The sequence below is a fragment of the Octopus sinensis genome, linkage group LG18, assembly GCF_006345805.1.
Source record: "Octopus sinensis linkage group LG18, ASM634580v1, whole genome shotgun sequence".
In the NCBI taxonomy this organism is placed as follows: domain Eukaryota; kingdom Metazoa; phylum Mollusca; class Cephalopoda; order Octopoda; family Octopodidae; genus Octopus; species Octopus sinensis.
The window spans coordinates 37,265,038-37,285,709 of record NC_043014.1 but is presented as its reverse complement, the minus strand read 5'-3'; the positions used below and the strand labels follow the sequence as shown (position 1 = coordinate 37,285,709).

The 20,672-nt window shown below is 35.7% G+C and overlaps 1 protein-coding gene and 1 long non-coding RNA gene across 4 annotated transcripts in view; one reads left to right on the top strand and one right to left on the bottom strand.

Annotated features, from left to right (window-relative positions):
• Positions 1–20,672, bottom strand: part of LOC118766992 — a 101,177-nt gene that overhangs the window by 46,392 nt on the left and 34,113 nt on the right. The gene's annotated exons all lie outside the window — the stretch shown is intronic.
• LOC115221240 (putative ankyrin repeat protein RF_0381) overlaps positions 1–20,672 on the top strand; it is a 69,701-nt gene that overhangs the window by 31,580 nt on the left and 17,449 nt on the right. For all 3 annotated transcript variants that reach the window (XM_036510887.1, XM_036510886.1, XM_036510888.1), the window contains one exon: positions 2,095–2,136. In XM_036510887.1, the coding sequence (XP_036366780.1) occupies positions 2,095–2,136 (42 nt within the window). The remainder of the gene's footprint in view (positions 1–2,094; positions 2,137–20,672) is intronic.

The window sequence follows — 20,672 nt, the reverse complement described above, 5'->3', positions numbered from 1 at the left end:
TATGTATATATATATATATGTTATATATATATATAATATGTGTGTGTGTGTGTGTATTATATATATATATATAATGTATATATATATATATATTTATATGTGTGTGTGTGTGTGTATTATATATATATATATGTATATATATATATATAATATATGTGTGTGTGTGTGGTATGTATATATATATATATGTATAATATATATATATATGTGTGTGTGTGTGTGTGTATATGTATATATATATAATATATGTGTGTGTGTATATATATATTATATATTATATATATATATATGTGTGTGTGTATATATATATATATATATATGTGTGTGTATATATATATTATATATATGTATATATATATAATATATATATATATATATATTTATTGAAATGGATAAATGAATTATCTTGTTAAGGATTATTCAAAATTTAACCGATACCTGGGTAGCAAAAATCACAACAGAAAAAACACGGTTGAAGTTACGACCTTGGGGTGTCGCAACCGTGCCTTAGCGCGGATAATTGAAGTTCACTAAATATATATATATAATATATATATATATATATGTATATATATATGTATATATATATATATATATATATATATATATTATATATATATATATATAATATATATGATTACACAAGTCTGTACTTCTAAATCAACCTTACATAGTGGCATCTCCCAGTCTCTCTTTTGCAGCATCATTGAATGCAAGTGAGCCATCATCCATGTGGACACATTCTCTCCAATGACATCACAATTTTCTCTCAGACACTGTCTTACAATTTGAAACACAAGTTTCTTGTCCTCACAACACAGAAGATTGGAAAATTTTTTCATATATATCTATATCTATCTATATATATATATATATACATACACACACACACATACACACTTAAATGTATACACACACATATATATACATACAAACACTTGCACACACACACATGCACGCACGCACACACACACACACACACACAATTATTGATATATATATATATATATATATCTATGATTATACAAGTCTGTACTTCTAAATCAAATAAGTGCTGATTGCTTATATGTGATTCCGTGATTCGGAGCTATTTTTTATGCTAATTTCAAGTATGTCTTCAGTTTTCTCCTATCACAGTCAGATTCTCCATAAATGGATGCTATGATGATTTTTCTTGTCATTCATTGCCTTCTGTGGCAGACCTTTAGGTAAAAGAATGATGAATTTAAGAACAATAATAAAAATGATGTGGATAATGTATGTAGGCTACACAGTTAAGTGAGCTTACAAGAACAAGTCATAGTATTCAATTATTATTATTGTTATATTGTATTTTGGGAGGTCATTATTTTCGTTTTTTGGCCATATACACACATGCATTATATATTTGCTCTTCACTTGTTTATTACTCTTGCTATTTTAACTAACATTCAACGTCCAGAAAGCTTTCGTCATACATCTGTAACTAACCTCTTCAAGAACACTTTCCTTATTTGTGTGTGCTCTTGTTCTGTTTATTCCATTCTGTTCTTCTATGATGTGACCCATCATATGTGACCCACGATAGAAGAACAGAATGGAATAAGCAGAGCAAGAGCACACACGAATACGGAAAGTGTCACTGAAGAGGTTTTAGAATGGAATAAGCAGAGCACACACAAATACAGTAAGTGCTGCTGTATGTTGGATGTTGGACTTGAGTTAGAGTAAGAACAGTAATAAATGGGTGAAGAAGAATATATAGTGCACGTATCTATTTGGCAAAAAACGAAAAAAGTATGACCATCCCCATATACAGCAATATCTTTCAACACATGGTTTCACACAAGGAATCTTGCAACACAAATTCATAAATGTAGAAATTATTATTCTAATTAATTATTAATGCCATATTAATACACATGTATATTTTCATCAACATATTTCTTTTTAAACATTATACAAAGAGAAAAGATACTGGCTGATATACATGTGGCCTATACATATGAATGCACAAACACACACATGTGTGTGCATGTCTCTATGTATGAGTATATATTTATCTATATATACACTATATATATATATGTATATATCACTTCTTTTTCTCCATAGGTATGCATAAGAAAGACTCGATTCATGGGGCGAATATTTATCGTAAGTAACCATCAACCTGTGTTATTGAAATTTATAAATTGCATTGTTTTCACTAAGAAAAAATATTTTAAACATTTACAGACACACATACAAACACAATTATTTATAAATATCTGTGATTACACAAGTCTGCAATTTTAAATGAAATAAATTATGATTGTCTACTTATAGGTGATACTGAACCATTTTTCATACTGATTTCAATAATGGTTTTAATCTTTGCCCATCACATACAGATTTTTCATAAACGTTTGGTAAACATATGATTTTACTGGTTATTTTGTTGCCTTTTGTGGCAGACTTCCAGGTAAAAGTATAATGAAATTAAGAACAAAAGACGAGATCAATAATAAGAAATGATGTGAATAATGTATGTAGGCCAGCAATTTGAGTGAGCTTCCAAGAAGTTCTAATATCATTCAACCACAGTACTGGCTGAATATATTCTCAAGTCCATCATTTCATCAAACACAGCAGCTTCCAAGCTTCACCACTAATTCAGTTCTCAACTAAATTGCAAACTGTTAATAGTTTTAAAGAGGTCACCTCCTCAGCTATAGTTTGGCATAAATAGTTTGAGACTTGGTTCAGTAGAAAAAAAGTTACATTAAATTATAATGTGACCTCAAATTAAGCATGAAAAAAATTGAAATATTATCTTTTAGTATTTTATAGGGTAAAATCTTAAATTATCAAGTGACACATTTTTAATTATCTTATAACAGCAATGCCTGGAAAAATCATGGATTACATGGGAAAATGTGAGCATGAAAAGTCATATTCTTAAGATTATAAACCTGGAAAGTACAGGACAAGTTATTACACCTGTAAAAGTTTAGGAGAAGTTATTACTTCTAGTAAAGTAAAGAATAAGTAAATTTTTACTTAAAATATTGCAGCTAAAATTAAAATTTGAATATTAAAACTTATTTTATTATAGTTTACAAATAACACTATACTTATTGAAATAGGATTTTGCTAATTTACTACCTTAAATCCAGAAAAAAGTTACTAATTTGACAAACTTATAAATTAGCTGAAAAGTTTTGTACAATAAATTTAAAAGATGAGAACTGTAAAGAGTGATAAATTAGAAGGACTGGCATTCTTTGCTGCAATATTTTAAGTAAAAAGTTTCTTATTCTTTACCTTAGTAGAGTAATAATAATAATAAAAAAATAATAAAAAAAAAATATTGTGTACAGTGCTCAGGTGCACTACAACTCATCTAAAGTGTATGTATAATCAGGTGTAGTTTCGGCGGATTTCGGAAAGCATGAGGGCCTTAAAGGATGCAGTGTCATGACAGTCAACAACTGACGCAGGCAGTTTATTCCGTGCTTCAGCAACTCTGAGCGTGAAAAAATGTTTCCGAAAGTCATGGGAACTGTGTTGTTTTCTGACTTTGTAGGCATGTCCACGTGTGTTAGACACATGAAGATCAAAAAGGTGTTCAGTGTTGTTGTTGGTGAGGTGGTTGATAACTTTGTGGGTGTTTACCAAGTCCATTGCCAGATGCCGGAGCTTCAGTGAATCCATGCCCAGGGAAACAAGGCACTCAGAGTATGGTAGGTAGCTTGTTCTATACTTTTCCAGGTGTAATAACTTGTCCTGTACTTTTCCAGGTTTATTATCTTCAGAATATGACTTTTCGTGCTCACATTTTTCCTGGTAATTTATTTACTATTATCTTATAATAACTCTGCTTGTTTCTCCCTTATTTAACCTGTCCATAATGTTTATACACGATTAGTTGAAGGAGGGAGATGGTGATGGGGATGGAGTGGATAGTGATGGGAGGGGAGTGAAATGTGTAATATTTTATCTTTGAAGTAAGTTCTTTCTGTTACTTAACTTGTCTGTGATACTTTCACGTGATTAGTTGAAGGGAAAGGCAAGGCGTGAAAGAAAAAGGAGTCCGTAAAAGAGGGTAAGGCAAAGAGTGAGAGAGAAAGAGGGCAAGTGCTGTGTATCACATCTATAAGATTGGGCATGAATATATAGAAGTGTATGTATAAAGTGCATTAAGTAATCATCGTATTCCAATTTCCTTCACTTTTCAATGATTAGCAGACAAGTGATTATCTTTTAATATAGACACAACACAGGCTATGCTTTCAGATTTTTTGGATAAAGCTTTCAGAAATAAGACATTAAGTTAACTGTTGATTCTGTGAAATATTCACGGGACCTGCTAGTTATTATTGTTACTATAATTAATTATTAATAACATATTAATACACATGTACATTTTACTCAGCATATTTATTGTATAAACATTGTGTAGTGACACTGGCTGATACACATATGGCCTATACATATATATATGTTATAATAATATAAATAAGATATATATATATATATGCATACATGGGTACAGGATGTCACCAACAGTAAACAACATGAAATACAAAAACAAATGAGTGTTCGAGCAATCAATGACAATATGAGTCTTCAAAGACTGTTGCTCCCATTAATAACATAATCAAATTTAGAATTTATGGAGAGTCAAAGGTAGGAGACAAAAACAGGACAATGGAGACATATAGTAGAAAGCGAATTAAAACAAATATGGAGGGTCATTAGACCTGAATCAGGGGAAAATATATATACAGATAGAACATGCTTTTTATATAACGTCCACATACAAGCCTTTCATATGTCTTAACATTTCTTTTATTTTCTTTACATATATTTTCTGTATATTATTTTCCCCACCTTTTATAATTGTGTGACTGTATATGCGTGTAGTATTTGTATATATAAGCATGTACCAGATGTGTATGTGTGTGCATGTGTACATGTGTACGAATGTATGTATATATACAAGTGTAAAACTGTATCTGTTGTACTTGTCTCCTTCCTTCATACATGTATGTACGTATATATGCTTCTGTATCTGCAAGTGTAGGTGTGTTTGACAGACAGGAGGGTATATTTGTGTATATATATATATATTATATATATATACTATATATATATATGCACCCATATACATCCATAACTCATGGGAATATTCAAGTTTTTACGGCAAATGTGAATGTGTTTATGGTTTATGTTTTGTGTATGTGTTTTATTTGTATAAACGTCTATATATATATGCGAGGATGATGTTGACTACGTATGTATATGTATTTATATGCACCGTCTTGTGTATCTGCATATGTATGTGCATGTGTGTATAGAGATGTGTACATGAACATAAGGATGTGTGCTTCGGCACATATATGTGTGTATGTTTACATATGTATATATATATATGTGTGTGTGTGTACACATGTGTGAGTATGTATGTATATATATATATATATATATATATATATAATACTAAGCAATAAGGGTTCAGCAACGAATTGCCTTACCACATACCGAATTTAGAAATAGCAGTCAAAGGGTTATAGCTATTTCTTCTACTAAAAGGGAGATCTCAGTAAAAACAGCAATTGGAAGGCTGACACAAACAGGTAAGAGAGAATAATTAACCGCAATCTCGCAACATTTTTAAAGTTATCCACGGACGTACGTTTCGAAATCAAGTTTTAGGAAAGCATAAGAATTAAAATATTAAATATTAAATAATTCTATCTTACCGAAACTTCTTTTCTCTCAGCGTGGAATACTATAATCATAAATGATTATATATTGAATTTTGAGATACTAGAGGTACCAACTCAACTCAGTACTCAGAAGCAGAGCGAGCTAGAATCCTCAACTAGTATCACCGAATTCAAATTTGTGAATGAAACGATTGTGTCAACAGCCCCTTCCCACCCCGTGTAGCCAAAACAAGATGCTGTAGTCATCTACTGAGATAAAATATGGTTATCCGTAATAATGAAGGGTGAAATTAATTAATTTGGAATAATTATCAATTACACCACGTAGTCTTCGGCATGTAAAAGCCTCATTTGAGGAAAATTTAAGTAATACTAAGCATAAGGGTTCAGCAACGAATTGCCTTACCACATACGAATTTAGAAATAGCAGTCAAGGGTTATAGCTATTTCTTCTACTAAAAAGGGAGATCTCAGTAAAAACGCAATTGGAAGGCTGACACAAACAGGTAAGAGAGAATGAATTAACCGCAATCTATCAAACATTTTTAAAGTTATCCACGGACGTACGTTTCGAAATCAAGTTTTAGGAAGCATAAGATTAAAATATTAATATTAATAATTCTATCTTACCGAAACTTCTTTTCTCTTCAGCGTGGAATACTATAATCATAATGATTATATATTGAATTTTGGAGATCCTAGGAGGTACCAACTCAACTCAGTATCAGAGCGAGCTAGAATCCTCAACTAGTATCACCGAATTCAATTTGTGAATGAAACGATTGTGTCAACAGCCCCTTCCCACCCGCGTGTAGCCAACAAGATGCTGTAGTCATCTACTGAGATAAAATATGTTATCCGTAATAATGAAGGGTGAAATTAATTAATTTGGAATAATTATCAATTACACAAAGTAGTCTTCGGCATGTAAAAGCCTCATTTGAGGAAAATTTAAGTAATACTAAGCAATAAGGGTTCAGCAACGAATTGCCTTACCACATACCGAATTTAGAATAGCAGCAGTCAAAGGTTTAGCTATTTCTTCTACTAAAAAGGGAGATCTCAGTAAAACCAGCAATTGGAAGGCTGACACAACAGGTAAGAGAGAATGAATTAACCGCAATCTATCAAACATTTTTAAAGTTATCCACGGACGTACGTTTCGAAATCAAGTTTTAGGAAAGCATAAGAATTAAAATATTAAATATTAAATAATTCTATCTTACCGAAACTTCTTTTCTCTTCAGCGTGGAATACTATAATCATAAATGATTATATATTGAATTTTGAGATACCTAGGAGGTACCAACTCAACTCAGTATCAGAGCGAGCTAGAATCCTCAACTAGTATCACCGATTCAAATTGTGAATGAAACGATTGTGTCAACAGCCCCTTCCCACCCGCGTGTAGCCAAAGATGCTGTAGTCATCTACTGAGATAAAATATGGTTATTCCGTAATAATGAAGGGTGAAATTAATTAATTTGGAATAATTATCAATTACACCAAGTAGTCTTCGGCATGTAAAAGCCTCATTTGAGGAAAATTTAAGTAATACTAAGCAATAAGGGTTCAGCAACGAATTGCCTTACCACATACCGAATTTAGAAATAGCAGTCAAAGGGTTATAGCTATTATTCTACTTCTACTAAAAAGGGAGATCTCAGTAAAAACAGCAATTGGAAGGCTGACACAACAGGTAAGAGAGAATGAATTGACCGCAATCTATCAAACATTTTTAAAGTTATCCACGGACGTACGTTTCGAAATCAAGTTTTAGGAAAGCATAAGAATTAAAATATAAATATTAAAAATAATTCTATCTTACCGAAACTTCTTTTCTCTTCATCGTGGAATACTATAATCATAATGATTATATATGAATTTTGAGATACTAGGAGGTACCAACTCACTCAGTATCAGAGCGAGCTAGAATCCTCAACTAGTATCACCGAATTCAAATTTGTGAATGAAACGATTGTGTCAACAGCCCCTTCCCACCCGCGTGTAGCCAAAACAAGATGCTGTAGTCATCTACTGAGATAAAATATGGTTATCCGTAATAATGAAGGGTGAAATTAATTAATTTGAATAATTATCAATTACACCAAGTAGTCTTTTCGGCATGTAAAAGCCTCATTTGAGGAAAATTTAAGTAATACTAAGCAATAAGGGTTCAGCAACGATTGCCTTACCACATACCGAATTAGAAATAGCAGTCAAAGGGTTATAGCTATTTCTTCTACTAAAAAGGGAGATCTCAGTAAAACAGCAATTGGAAGGCTGACACAAACAGGTAAGAGAGAATGAATTAACCGCAATCTATCAAACATTTTTAAAGTTATCCACGGACGTACGTTTCGAAATCAAGTTTTAGGAAGCATAAGAATTAAAATATTAAATATTAAATAATCTATCTTACCGAAACTTCTTTTCTCTTCAGCGTGGAATACTATAATCATAAATGATTATATATTGAATTTTGAGATACTAGGAGGTACCAACTCAACTCAGTATCAGAGCGAGCTAGAATCCTCAACTAGTATCACCGAATTCAATTTGTGAAGAAACGATTGTGTCAACAGCCCCTTCCCACCCGCGTGTAGCCAAACCGATGCTGTAGTCATCTACTGAGATAAAATATGGTTATCCGTAATAATGAAGGGTGAAATTAATTAATTTGGAATAATTATCAATTACACCAAGTAGTCTTCGGCATGTAAAAGCCTCATTTGAGGAAAATTTAAGTAATACTAAGCAATAAGGGTTCAGCAACGAATTGCCTTACCACATACCGAATTTAGAAATAGCAGTCAAGGGTTATAGCTATTTCTTCTACTAAAAAGGGAGATCTCAGTAAAAAAGCAATTGGAAGGCTGACACAACACAGGTAAGAGAATGATTAACCGCAATCTATCAACATTTTTAAAGTTATCCACGGACGTACTTTTCGAAATCAAGTTTTAGGAAAGCATAAGAATTAAAATATTAAATATTAAATAATTCTATCTTACCGAAACTTCTTTTCTCTTCAGCGTGGAATACTATAATCATAAATGATTATATATTGAATTTTGAGATACTAGGAGGTACCAACTCAACTCAGTATCAGAGCGAGCTAGAATCCTCAACTAGTATCACCGAATTCAAATTTGTGAATGAAACGATTGTGTCAACAGCCCCTTCCCACCCGCGTGTAGCCAAAACAAGATGCTGTAGTCATCTACTGAGATAAAATATGGTTATCCGTAATAATGAAGGGTGAAATTAATTAATTTGAATAATTATCATTACACCACGTAGTCTTCGGCATGTAAAAGCCTCATTTGAGGAAAATTTAAGTAATACTAAGCAATAAGGGTTCAGCAACGAATTGCCTTACCACATACCGAATTTAGAAATAGCAGTCAAAGGGTTATAGCTATTTCTTCTACTAAAAGGGAGATCTCAGTAAAAACAGCAATTGGAAGGCTGACACAAACAGGTAAGAGAGAATGAATTAACCGCAATCTATCAAACATTTTTAAAGTTATCCACGGACGTACGTTTCGAAATCAAGTTTTAGGAAAGCATAAGAATTAAAATATTATATTAAATAATTCTATCTTACCGAAACTTCTTTTCTCTTCAGCGTGGAATACTATAATCATAAATGATTATATATTGAATTTTGAGATACTAGGAGGTACCAACTCAACTCAGTATCATAGCGAGCTAGAATCCTCAACTAGTATCACCGAATTCAAATTTGTGAATGAACGATTGTGTCACAGCCCCTTCCCACCCGCGTGTAGCCAAAACAAGATGCTGTAGTCATCTACTGAGATAAAATATGGTTATCCGTTATGAAGGTGAAATTAATTAATTTGGAATAATTATCAATTACACAAGTAGTCTTCGGCAGGTAAAAGCCTCATTTGAGGAAAATTTAAGTAATACTAAGCAATAAGGGTTCAGCAACGAATTGCCTTACCACATACCGAATTTAGAAATAGCAGTCAAAGGTTATAGCTATTTCTTCTACTAAAAAGGGAGATCTCAGTAAAAACAATTGGAAGGCTGACACAACAGGTAAGAGAGAATGAATTAACCGCAATCTATCAAACATTTTTAAAGTTATCCACGGACGTACGTTTCGAAATCAAGTTTTAGGAAAGCATAAGAATTAAAATATTAAATATTAAATAATTCTATCTTACTACCGAAACTTCTTTTCTCTTCAGCGTGGAATACTATAATCATAAATGATTATATATTGAATTTTGAGATACTAGGAGGTACCACTCAACTCATATCAGAGCGAGCTAGATCCTCAACTAGTATCACCGAATTCAATTTGTGAATGAAACGATTGTGTCAACAGCCCCTTCCCACCCGCGTGTAGCCAAAACAAGATGCTGTAGTCATCTACTGAGATAAAATATGGTTATCCGTATAATGAAGGGTGAAATTAATTAATTTGGAATAATTATCAATTACACCAAGTAGTCTTCGGCAGTAAAAGCCTCATTTGAGGAAAATTAAGTAATACTAAGCAATAGGGTTCAGCAACGAATTGCCTACCACATACCGAATTTAGAAATAGCAGTCAAAGGTTATAGCTATTTCTTCTACTAAAAAGGGAGATCTCAGTAAAAACAGCAATTGGAAGGCTGACCCAAACAGGTAAGAGAGAATGAATTAACCGCAATCTATCAAACATTTTTAAAGTTATCCACGGACGTACGTTTCGAAATCAAGTTTTAGAAAGCATAAGAATTAAAATATTAAATATTAAATAATTCTATCTTACCGAAACTTCTTTTTCTCTCAGCGTGGAATACTATAATCATAAATGATTATATATATTGAATTTTGAGATACTAGGAGGTACCAACTCAACTCAGTATCAGAGCGAGCTAGAATCCTCAACTAGATCACCGAATTCAAATTTGTGAATGAAACGATTGTGTCAACAGCCCCTTCCCACCCGCGTGTAGCCAAAACAAATGCTGTAGTCATCTACTGAGATAAAATATGGTTATCCGTAATATGAAGGGTGAAATTAATTAATTTGGAATAATTATCAATTACACCAAGTAGTCTTCGGCATGTAAAAGCCTCATTTGAGGAAAATTTAAGTAATACTAAGCAATAAGGGTTCAGCAACGAATTGCCTTACCACATACCGAATTTAGAAATAGCAGTCAAGGGTTATACTATTTCTTCTACTAAAAAGGGAGATCTCAGTAAAAACAGCAATTGGAAGGCTGACACAACAGGTAAGAGAGAATGAATTACCGCAATCTATCAAACATTTTTAAAGTTATCCACGGACGTACGTTTCGAAATCAAGTTTTAGGAAAGCATAAGAATTAAAATTAATATTAGGAAAGCATAAGAATTAAAATTATATATATATATATATATATATATATATATATTTATATATATATATATATATATATATATATATATATTAATATAATAGTTATCGCCATACTAATATGGCATTCTTATAAAAATAAGAATAAAGCTGTCCGCTTATTAGCTCCATGTGGCCTCATGGAGCTAATAAGCGGACAGCTTTATTCTTATTTTTATAAGAATGCCATATTAGTATGGCGATAACTATTATTTTCCAGGAACGCTGCCGTGATCTCTTTTAGAGAGACTTAGTAATTTTAAATATTTCTATTATAATATATATATTATAGATATACATATATATATACATATACATACACATACACGTGTGTGTGGTAGTGTATGTATACATGTAACATATGCAGATTCTATGAATGAAGTTTTTCTTTCTCACAGCTATTGGAGTAACCTCCCTTTATTCCATGGTATTTTTCATAGCATTTTTGTCTAAATAACTGATGAGATGCCAGAGCAAGCTTCAGCCTAAGCATCCGAAAATATGAGTTTTATTATGACAACTAAGTGATTGTCCTATAATATATGTATATATATATATATATATATATATATACACACACACACATACATACATATCTACACACTTATATGAATGCATGTGTGTATGTATGCGTGTATGTCTATATATATATATATATATATATATAATATATACATATACATATATATAATATATATACATATATATATTTGGAGGCGCAATGGCCCAGTGGTTAGGGCAGCGGACTCGCGGTTTCGATTTGACCGGGCGTTTTGAGTGTTTATTGAGCGAAAACCCTAAAAAGCTCGACGATATTCCGGCAGGGGGGGGGGTGATCCCTGCTGTACTCTTTCACCACTCTTTCTCCTCACTCTTTCTTTCTTCTGTTGGCCTGCTCACTTAGCCACTGGGGTGGCATCATTCGAAGGCTAAAAGAATGCGAACGCATTGTGACCAGCGATGTGTAGCAACATCTGATGGTCTGGTCGTTCATGTGATCACATGATATATATATATACATACACACATATATATATATGTATATATATATATATATATATGCATATATATATATATATATATATATATATATATATACATACATATAGGGAGACTTTACGAAGACAGGTGGTGTACAAAACAAACAGATGTATTAGTATAATGCTCAAGAGTATGAAAAGTATATATATATACACACACACACACACACACACACACATATATATATGTATATATATATAGGGAGAGTTTACGAAGACAGGTGGTGTACAAAACAAACAGATGTATTAGTTTAATGCTCAAGAATATGAAAAGTATTTTACGTTTCGAGCCTACGCTCTTCTACAGAAAGGAGAGAAGCAAGATATATATATATATAAGAGATAATGGTGTCATTGAGACCCAGAAGTGTCAGGTAATGCTGAATAAGTGCTATAGACAGACCAGAGTTAAGTTCTAGATTTGGTAATTTTGCAAATAAAGGGTTCAATGTTGGTTCAATGTCAGCGTGTGTATATAAGAATTTTTTTGCGTAATATGCAAAAAACCAAGGCTGTATAGATATTAGAGCATTTATAGATACAAAGTCTTACAGCTGTTTCTAGGATATTAATTAATAATATCACTTCATTGGAGACGGTATGAGAGGAAAAATTAAGTCATAGTTTCGATGTGATACAAGTAGAGAGTAAGGTGGAGGAAAGAATATAGATGTAGGATATGTATTGGTATTAAATTTGTAAATCTGTTTTATATGCATAATGGTATATATGCAATATTCCAATATCCTTTGAGTAAAATCCAAAAGTCCAGCTGAGTTTAAATTTGAGACCATCCAAATATAGAGTTTATAAGCAATGTAAGATTCTCTTAACTTGGTCATTCCCAGTACTGAATTTATATAGAGTGTAGCAGAGTCAAGGTTTGTATTTAACTGACCTAGAAATAGGGAGTTTATTTCTAATACACTCCCTATATATATATATATATATATATATATATATATATATATATGAAAAAACAAGTCAAAATAGAAAATGCTAAAATAATTTTATAAAGAACATTTCAGTACCGGTTTCGGTCATTTTGAGACCTTTTCAACTGTAACGATTAATAATTAAATATAGAAAAATTAAAAGAAAAGTTTTTTAAAGGAATATTTGTATAGTGTTCAAATATAAGTGGCATTCTGCCTTTCTCTGTCTCCCTTGTTTGCACTTGTGTGTTCGAGGCCGTTGTGAATTCTTGGTAGGGTAGAAGAAGAAAAAGGTTGATGAGGAGAGGGGGTGGAAAAATTTGGGAGTGCCTTGATGGTCGTATTTTGAATGGTCAGTGGCGGCTAGCAGTTGCAGTTCAATTCAGGAGAATATTTCTATTGAAAGGTTTGTTTATGGAATTTGCGTATGTGTTATACTAAAAAGCATTAGTGATAAAGTTAAGAGGTAGAAGGTGGAGCAGAAGAAGAAGAAGATGACGATGTTGATGATGATGATGATGAGGAAGAAGAAGAAGAAGATGATGGTGATGACGATGATGATGATGATGAAGAAGAAGAGAGAGAAGAAGAAAAAAGAGAAGGGAGAATATGAATGAGTGAAAGTAGTGAGGTGTTGTATGACTTGAAGTTGGCACGTTATGGATTATAGCTGTGATTGGGGCTGATTTGTAATGGATTCTTTGGAATGTAATATTTGTGTGTGTATATTTCTGTTATTCTAAAGTTGAGGTATATTAATCGTTTGTCGTAGACCCGTTAAGAAGTGGCCTGTATTTTGTAATAAAGAGAGTTTCTTTACTTATTCGTTGTCTCGAGGTTGTATCGTCCCTAAATTGGTAGAGGGGGAAAATCCTGAAGCCTGGTGTTTTGTTGTTGGCGCAAGTATCTATGTGTTGGCTAAAAGCTATTTTTCTGTTTTGGGGAATTTTACTGTCACTTAACACAGTAGGGGACGATGTAGCTGTTGTCCACTTGATGTCGCCCAACCGTAATCGTGCGGCCTCCATTGGCTGGACTCCTTCGTTTGTACAGCGGATACCCATCGCCACCTGTTTGAGTCTCCAAAGTGAACCATTTAGGGAATCCCTTTGAGCAGGCTAATCTGTTTTCGCAGCATGGTGTGTTGGCGTAATTTGGTCCACAGGGCCCGTGTACCATGGTAGTGCGGACAATTTCGTACAGTTCGGGGTCCTCATCGGGGTCAGGAATCTCGGTGGAAATGAATTTGTCCATGTCATTAGTATCTATTTTATTAGTTAGCCAAATTAAGATGTGAGCATGTGGCAAACCCCTCTTTTGCCACTCGACCGAAAGCATGTGGCACCTGACATGCCGGAAAATCTGACCCTTAACTATCAAATCCATCATTTTGCCCAAATTCAGATGGAAAACTCTAGCAACGATGTCGTGTCGATGGGTGTGAGACTGACCCGGGAGGAGTTTGCGAGTGATTTTGTCGCAGTTGGGATTGCACGTGTAGGTGATAAAGAGGTCCGACCGGTCATAAATGCGCATGTAGGTCAAGGCGTCTTGGATCCTTTCACGCATATATCGCGGTCTCCCCGTGAAGGTGGAGGGTAGAATGCATGGCTTGCCGATGTTGCGAGGGTCATTTTCTTGTTGCAAGCCGTCACGGAGATGAATGTAGGAGTCGGAGCGAAGTTTGGTCTGACTAAGTTTAATGTATAGCAGCCTTTCCGATTCCATTTTGGTGACCATGTCGACGGCGAACTGGTTGAATAGCTGACGACAACGGGGCAATAAGTTGAACTCACCCTCCCTGAACATGAACCGGTATGAGTAGAACGCCCTACAGGAAACCGTCTTTGATGCCGCAGTAGTTTGATTGGAGGGCTGCCGTAAAGGAATTCCGAAGTGGTAGCCGTCTTCCCCATAAGGGAAAAGCAATGGATACTGAAGCGCGTCATAAGATCTGTGAGTCTTGCTGATCCTGCGCAGGCTGTTACCACGGGAGGAGATGATTATGTCACGGCTGTTGTGTTGCTCTCCGTGTATGACTGCGGTAATTTCGTTGCACACAGGTGCATTGAAATGGCGTTCGTGCTCCCCGCGGGGTCGTTTATCAGCATCAATGACACTTTGCCACCAGAGCAGCACAAACCAGGTGGCTCTCTGGGCCATTTCTTGGCTTTGCAAAACTGGCATACAATTGTCATTGACCCTATCTTGATGTCGTCACGCAAGGAGAAGTTAATTGTGGCGTCGTAGTTGAATACTAGTGACGACCAGAAAGCGGGGGCAGGGGTACGTACACCACAAATGATATCCCGACATTGGTTGATACTCTCAAGTCGAGTGCGCCGTGCCTCAGCAGATTGAGATGCGCGTGCGACAGCGGTAGCAGTGGCATCCCTTGAATGCCTTTCAGCTCTCGCCTTAGCACCCTCTGAAGCCCTAGCAGAAGCAGTGTTAATGGCATCTCTGGATGTCCGAATAGTTTGTGGTCTGGAGTTTTGGCAGATCGAGCCATGGCTGTGTTTCCGGCGTTAGCAGCTTGGCGAGCTCTCCTCTGTTGAGGTGTTTCGGCAGATCGAGCCGTGGCTGTGTTTGCGGCGTCAGCAACTTGGCGAGTTCTCCTCTGCTGTGAGATTTCGACAGATCGTGTACTGGCGGTGCTAGCGGCGTTAGCCGCATTCCAAATGGCCCTTTGTTCAGGGTTCTCGCGAGCTCTGTGGATGGAAGCACAGGAAGAAGCCTGCATGTTTTGGCTGGACTGTTGCTCTTTCGTCAACCTCGAGCGGAGGGAAGATCTGTATGTTGTGGCCCTTGCAAGTCGGGTAGAACGGTCGCTAGTAGTTTCAGATGCCTGAGCAGCGGCAGAATGGGAAGCTTTTTGTAAGAGGCGCAAGGCGGTTTCCTCGTGGGTCTTGCGTGCCCTTCTAGCCCTAGCAGCCGATGCCTTGGCCGTCCGAGGGCTGAGGAGGGTCCTTCTCTTCTTGGGTGGCATTTTGGTGGATAGCAATGTGTTTGGCAATGGTGTAATAAAAAGGAACATGTGGAGTAAGTATCCCAAAATGTATAAAAATGTACAAAAATGGCAAAAAGCGGGCAGCAATGTGAGTGACAACTACGACAAAGCGAAAAGTGACCAAACTGAACAAACGAATGGAAAAGGTTTTTTGGTGCACACGACAAAAGCGGCTTATAATAAACCAAGAGTTTGCAAGTAGCATCCGAGGACCCTTAGGGTACGTCAAAAATTTAAGGAAAAACGTTTGGGGTGGTAGTTATAAAGAAAGTTTAAACAAAAAATGTACTCAAATAACTTGCGGCTGCAGCAGCGATTAGCGGAAGTATGCCAAGGCTATGTTGTCTGGTTATGTTTTGTCTCGTTGACTGCTTGAAGTGGCAGTGTTTGTGGTAAAGTCTCGAATGCAATTTCTTCCTGGTAGGAATTGGTTGGGTTGAATTATCGATAGCTGTTTGATAGTTATTTGGGGGAGTAAGAGTTAAAGAAGGTCGAGTTGCGTCCCCTAGACAGTCTGTGGTTTGTGTTTAATACACAAATCGGTTTGCTATGTGTGCCACATATGATTTAATTAACCGATTTTTTCCAGTAATAAAGTTTCCTATTGGAATAAAAAGGGGCATATAGCTCCTTGGAGCAGACATGATGCTCGCTGTGAATTTAAAAAAAAAATTCCTGCCAATTTCTTAAAGATATTGTCAAAAATATGTCATCTTGAATTTGAACGAGATTTCCCAAAATTGCATGATTTTATCGATTTTTTCTGATGGTAAGGTATTGCATGGAAAACTAACGTCAGAATTAAGTTTCTTAGGGTAACATTAAGCTTCACCATGAGGTTGGTGAAAATCGATTGCAAGTTGCGAAAACTATAACAGAAAATGTGTAGCATATGAAAAGCTTAGATTCTCGACCCCATGTCGAATTTATCGATTTCTTTCAGAACTGGGGGAACTTTTCAAAATTTTCGCTGCGTCAGTTTTGAATTATGACATTGGGCTATGTGTGTGTCAAGTTTCATCAGAATCGGTTGAAAGCCGTGGTCAAGGTGAGGGTACAACTGACAGACACACAGACAGACAAACTGCCTTTTATATAGAGAGAGATATACTACTTCCGGCTTTCGTAGAGTAAAGACGTGTTGCTTTGCTCTGTGATAAAAAAACGAAAAGGTTTGCATAAATCGACGAAATAATCGTCGAAAACTGATAAAAAACGTAAAACTTGCTATCTCATAGCGGTCTACTAGGATATATTAGTTAAAAACCGTAATATATTTCGCTTCAAGCCAAATATAATATACTAAAGTTAATTACGCATACCAGATTTCCGGTAAAAAAAAAAAGCACGTGGTGACATCTCTTAAGTTTATTCCCAATCGACTTTAACAAGCAAAAAGAACCGTTTTTCTTTCTTTTTTGAAAGAAACCTCTTCATATAGAGAGAAGATTTGGGGACTTCTACCCCTTATAAGATAAGTACCCCTTTTCATTTGTTTATTTTCCCGTAATTCAATATAAGGACCTATTCTCTGTTTACATTCTGTTACATTCAATTTCTGTTTCAGTTCCGTTACATCTCTTTAAATTATTCAATTTTAGATAGGCTATATTTATTTGTTGCCTTATTTATATATATATATATATATATAATATATATATATATATATATAGATCAATAAATGGTGGGGTCGTGCTGACCGCACGTGGAGAAATGATACAAGGAAAAATTGTAAAAATGCAGAATGCTAAATTGAAAGAAAATTTTAATGGAATGAGAAATTGATAAAATATATATTTTATCAATTTCTCCTCTCTCTCTCTCTCTCTCTCTCTCTCTCTCTCTATATATAATATATATATATATAATATATATATATATATATATACTATATATATATATATTATATATATATTTTACTATTTACCTCAGTCCCTCAATCTCCCTAAAAATACATTAGAAGTATAGTCGCAATTAGTTTAGTTTTAAGAAAATGTTTGTAGCTACGGACAGGTATATTTTATAATTTACATTCTGTTAATAATCTTTCAAATCTGTTTCAGCTTCGTAACCTCCTCTCTTTCTTTTCTTTCTCTCTCTGTCTCTTCACTTCTCTCTATCACACCATCTTTCTTCTCTCAGCCGCTCAATCTTTTGCATGACTTCCTCTCTTTCATCTCTTTTTCTATCACACCATCTTTCTTCTCTCAGCCTCTCAATCTTCCTAAATATATAGACTCTCTCTCAGCCGCTCAATCTTTTGCATAACCTCCTCTCTTTCATTTCTTTCTCTCTCTGTCTTTTCACTTCTCTCCCTCACGCCTCTTTCCTTGTCTCTTCACTTCTCCACTTCTCTCTCTCACACCATCTTTCCTCTCTCAGCCTCTCAATTTTTCTAAATATATAGACGCGAACTTTCTCCTCTCATTCTCTCCTACTCTCTTCTTATATTCTCTCAGCTCTCAATCTCTCTAAATACATAGACACTTTCTTTCTCTATTTCTTCTCTACCCTCTATCGCACTATTAAATTTTAAATATAATTAGATAGATAAATAAATAAAATATCTAAAAATATCCAGAACCTGGAGGAGTAACGAATTGGCGTTGTTTCTGAGAGCTTGGCAATACGCCGATGGAGATAATCCGAACAACATAATTACAGCTGCGCTGAAGAGCAGCGGATATACAAGGACGAGAGCGCAGATAGAGCGAAAGAAGCAGGAGTTTATACGCTCCTATGCACTCATAAGATCTCACATCGGCACGCTTGATGCCATCTTTGACAACGAACAAAGTAAAGATGGCAAGGATGGATGCACGGGTGCTGATGAAAGATATCACCTCCACTTGGTAGACACCCAGGACAACAACAAAGAAGATTCAAGTGAGAAACCTGCCTGGGAAGTAAACCCAAGTGCAAGTGCCCCTACCAACACCAAAAGCCAAAACCATGGAGATGAAAGAGCCAAAGAAGAAGTAAAAGGAGGAAAAACTAAAAGAAAAACAAAAGATGAAACAGCCAAAGAAAGAAAAACTAAAACTCAAACAAAACCAAAGGATGAAACAGCCAAGGATAGAAGCAAACCTGACTATCCATGTACCAAAAAGGATAGAAAGAGACAGCGCACATGGGTGTGTAGATTCTACCTGAAAGGTGTCTGCTGGCATGGAGAGGAAGGTGCAGACTGCCGTTTTGCATACCAAAGACCCAGCCACATAAACATGAAACAGGGCAGAAACCAACTACCAAAAGGAAAAGGAATGGACCACGCACCACCTGCCCCAAAACGGAGGTACGCAGATGTGGTGCATGCTACAAACCGCCAACAAGTCATTGAAAGGGCAGCTGCTGAACAAGAATCTTTTTTGTGCATGGCACAAAAGATTGTACAGCAGCTAACCTGGCTTCATCAAACTCAAGCTCGCAGATGGGACTACCCACAGTTCACAAGACCACCACAGCAAATAGACCCAAGGTGGACACCAACGGCAACAGCATACACCTCACCTCGATGCTCCTACTGACACACAGTAACAGGACAAAAATCCCGTTCTTGAGAGACTTTGTTGCATGCAATCAAGCCTTATGCATAGCACTTACGGAAACGCACCTGAAACCGGACATAGCAGATGCGGAGTTACACATACCACAGTATTTGTACTACGGACCGACAGAAAAGAAAGGAGTCATGGAGGAGTTGCTATGTACATCCGTGAGGACCCTCACACCCCAGGTCCTCTTGTCATACTCAAACTCGGTGTGGACACACCTATTGTACATATAAGGCAACTTGGTGTAGTTGTGTGTGCTACATATCGCCCTCCAGATGCAACCGAGCCATGTGGGCAAGTTTGAAGACTGCCTTATAAAAATACAAGAAGTTCTAGTCACACTAGAACAGCACATAAGTGTACTTCTCATGGGAGACTTCAACCTGCCCATGTCAGATGGCCGAGGGCCTTTCTCTCCCAGGAATGACACGATGTGAACGGGGACAGGCGAGGTCCCTCCTGAACCTCACCAACACCCTGTACATGGAGCAAGTAATACTCCATCCAACCAGGGCAGGTAACACACTGGATCTCTGCTTCACAAATAATATGGATCTCATCCATAATGTGAAAGTGACGCCGACACTACTCTCGGATCACAACATGGTAGAGCTGACCATGTACGGGCCAAAGGAAACAATGGACATGCAGCCTACAAAAAACTCTCAGAATCTTTCCAACTTGAACTTCCATAAGGCAAACTGGAAACAAATTGAGAAAGAGATCCTCAAACAAAACTGGCCTGAATGTCTCTCCTCGCCGGACATCGACATGAAACTTCAACAATTCATGTCTGTAATGCAAGCCATATGCTACAAATGTTCCCAGAGAGAAAGGCCACTATACACAAGAAAAATATCCCCAAGAGAGGAAAATTCTAATGAGACGGCGCACAAAATCTCAAATCGCCTAAACAAACAAATTGAAAGCAAGTGAAAAGTCCCGCCTGAAAATGAAACTGTTGGAAATTGAAAACTGTCTGCAACTCTCCATGAAAGGAAAGAGCAGACAAAGAAGCCTGGGCTATAGACAACAT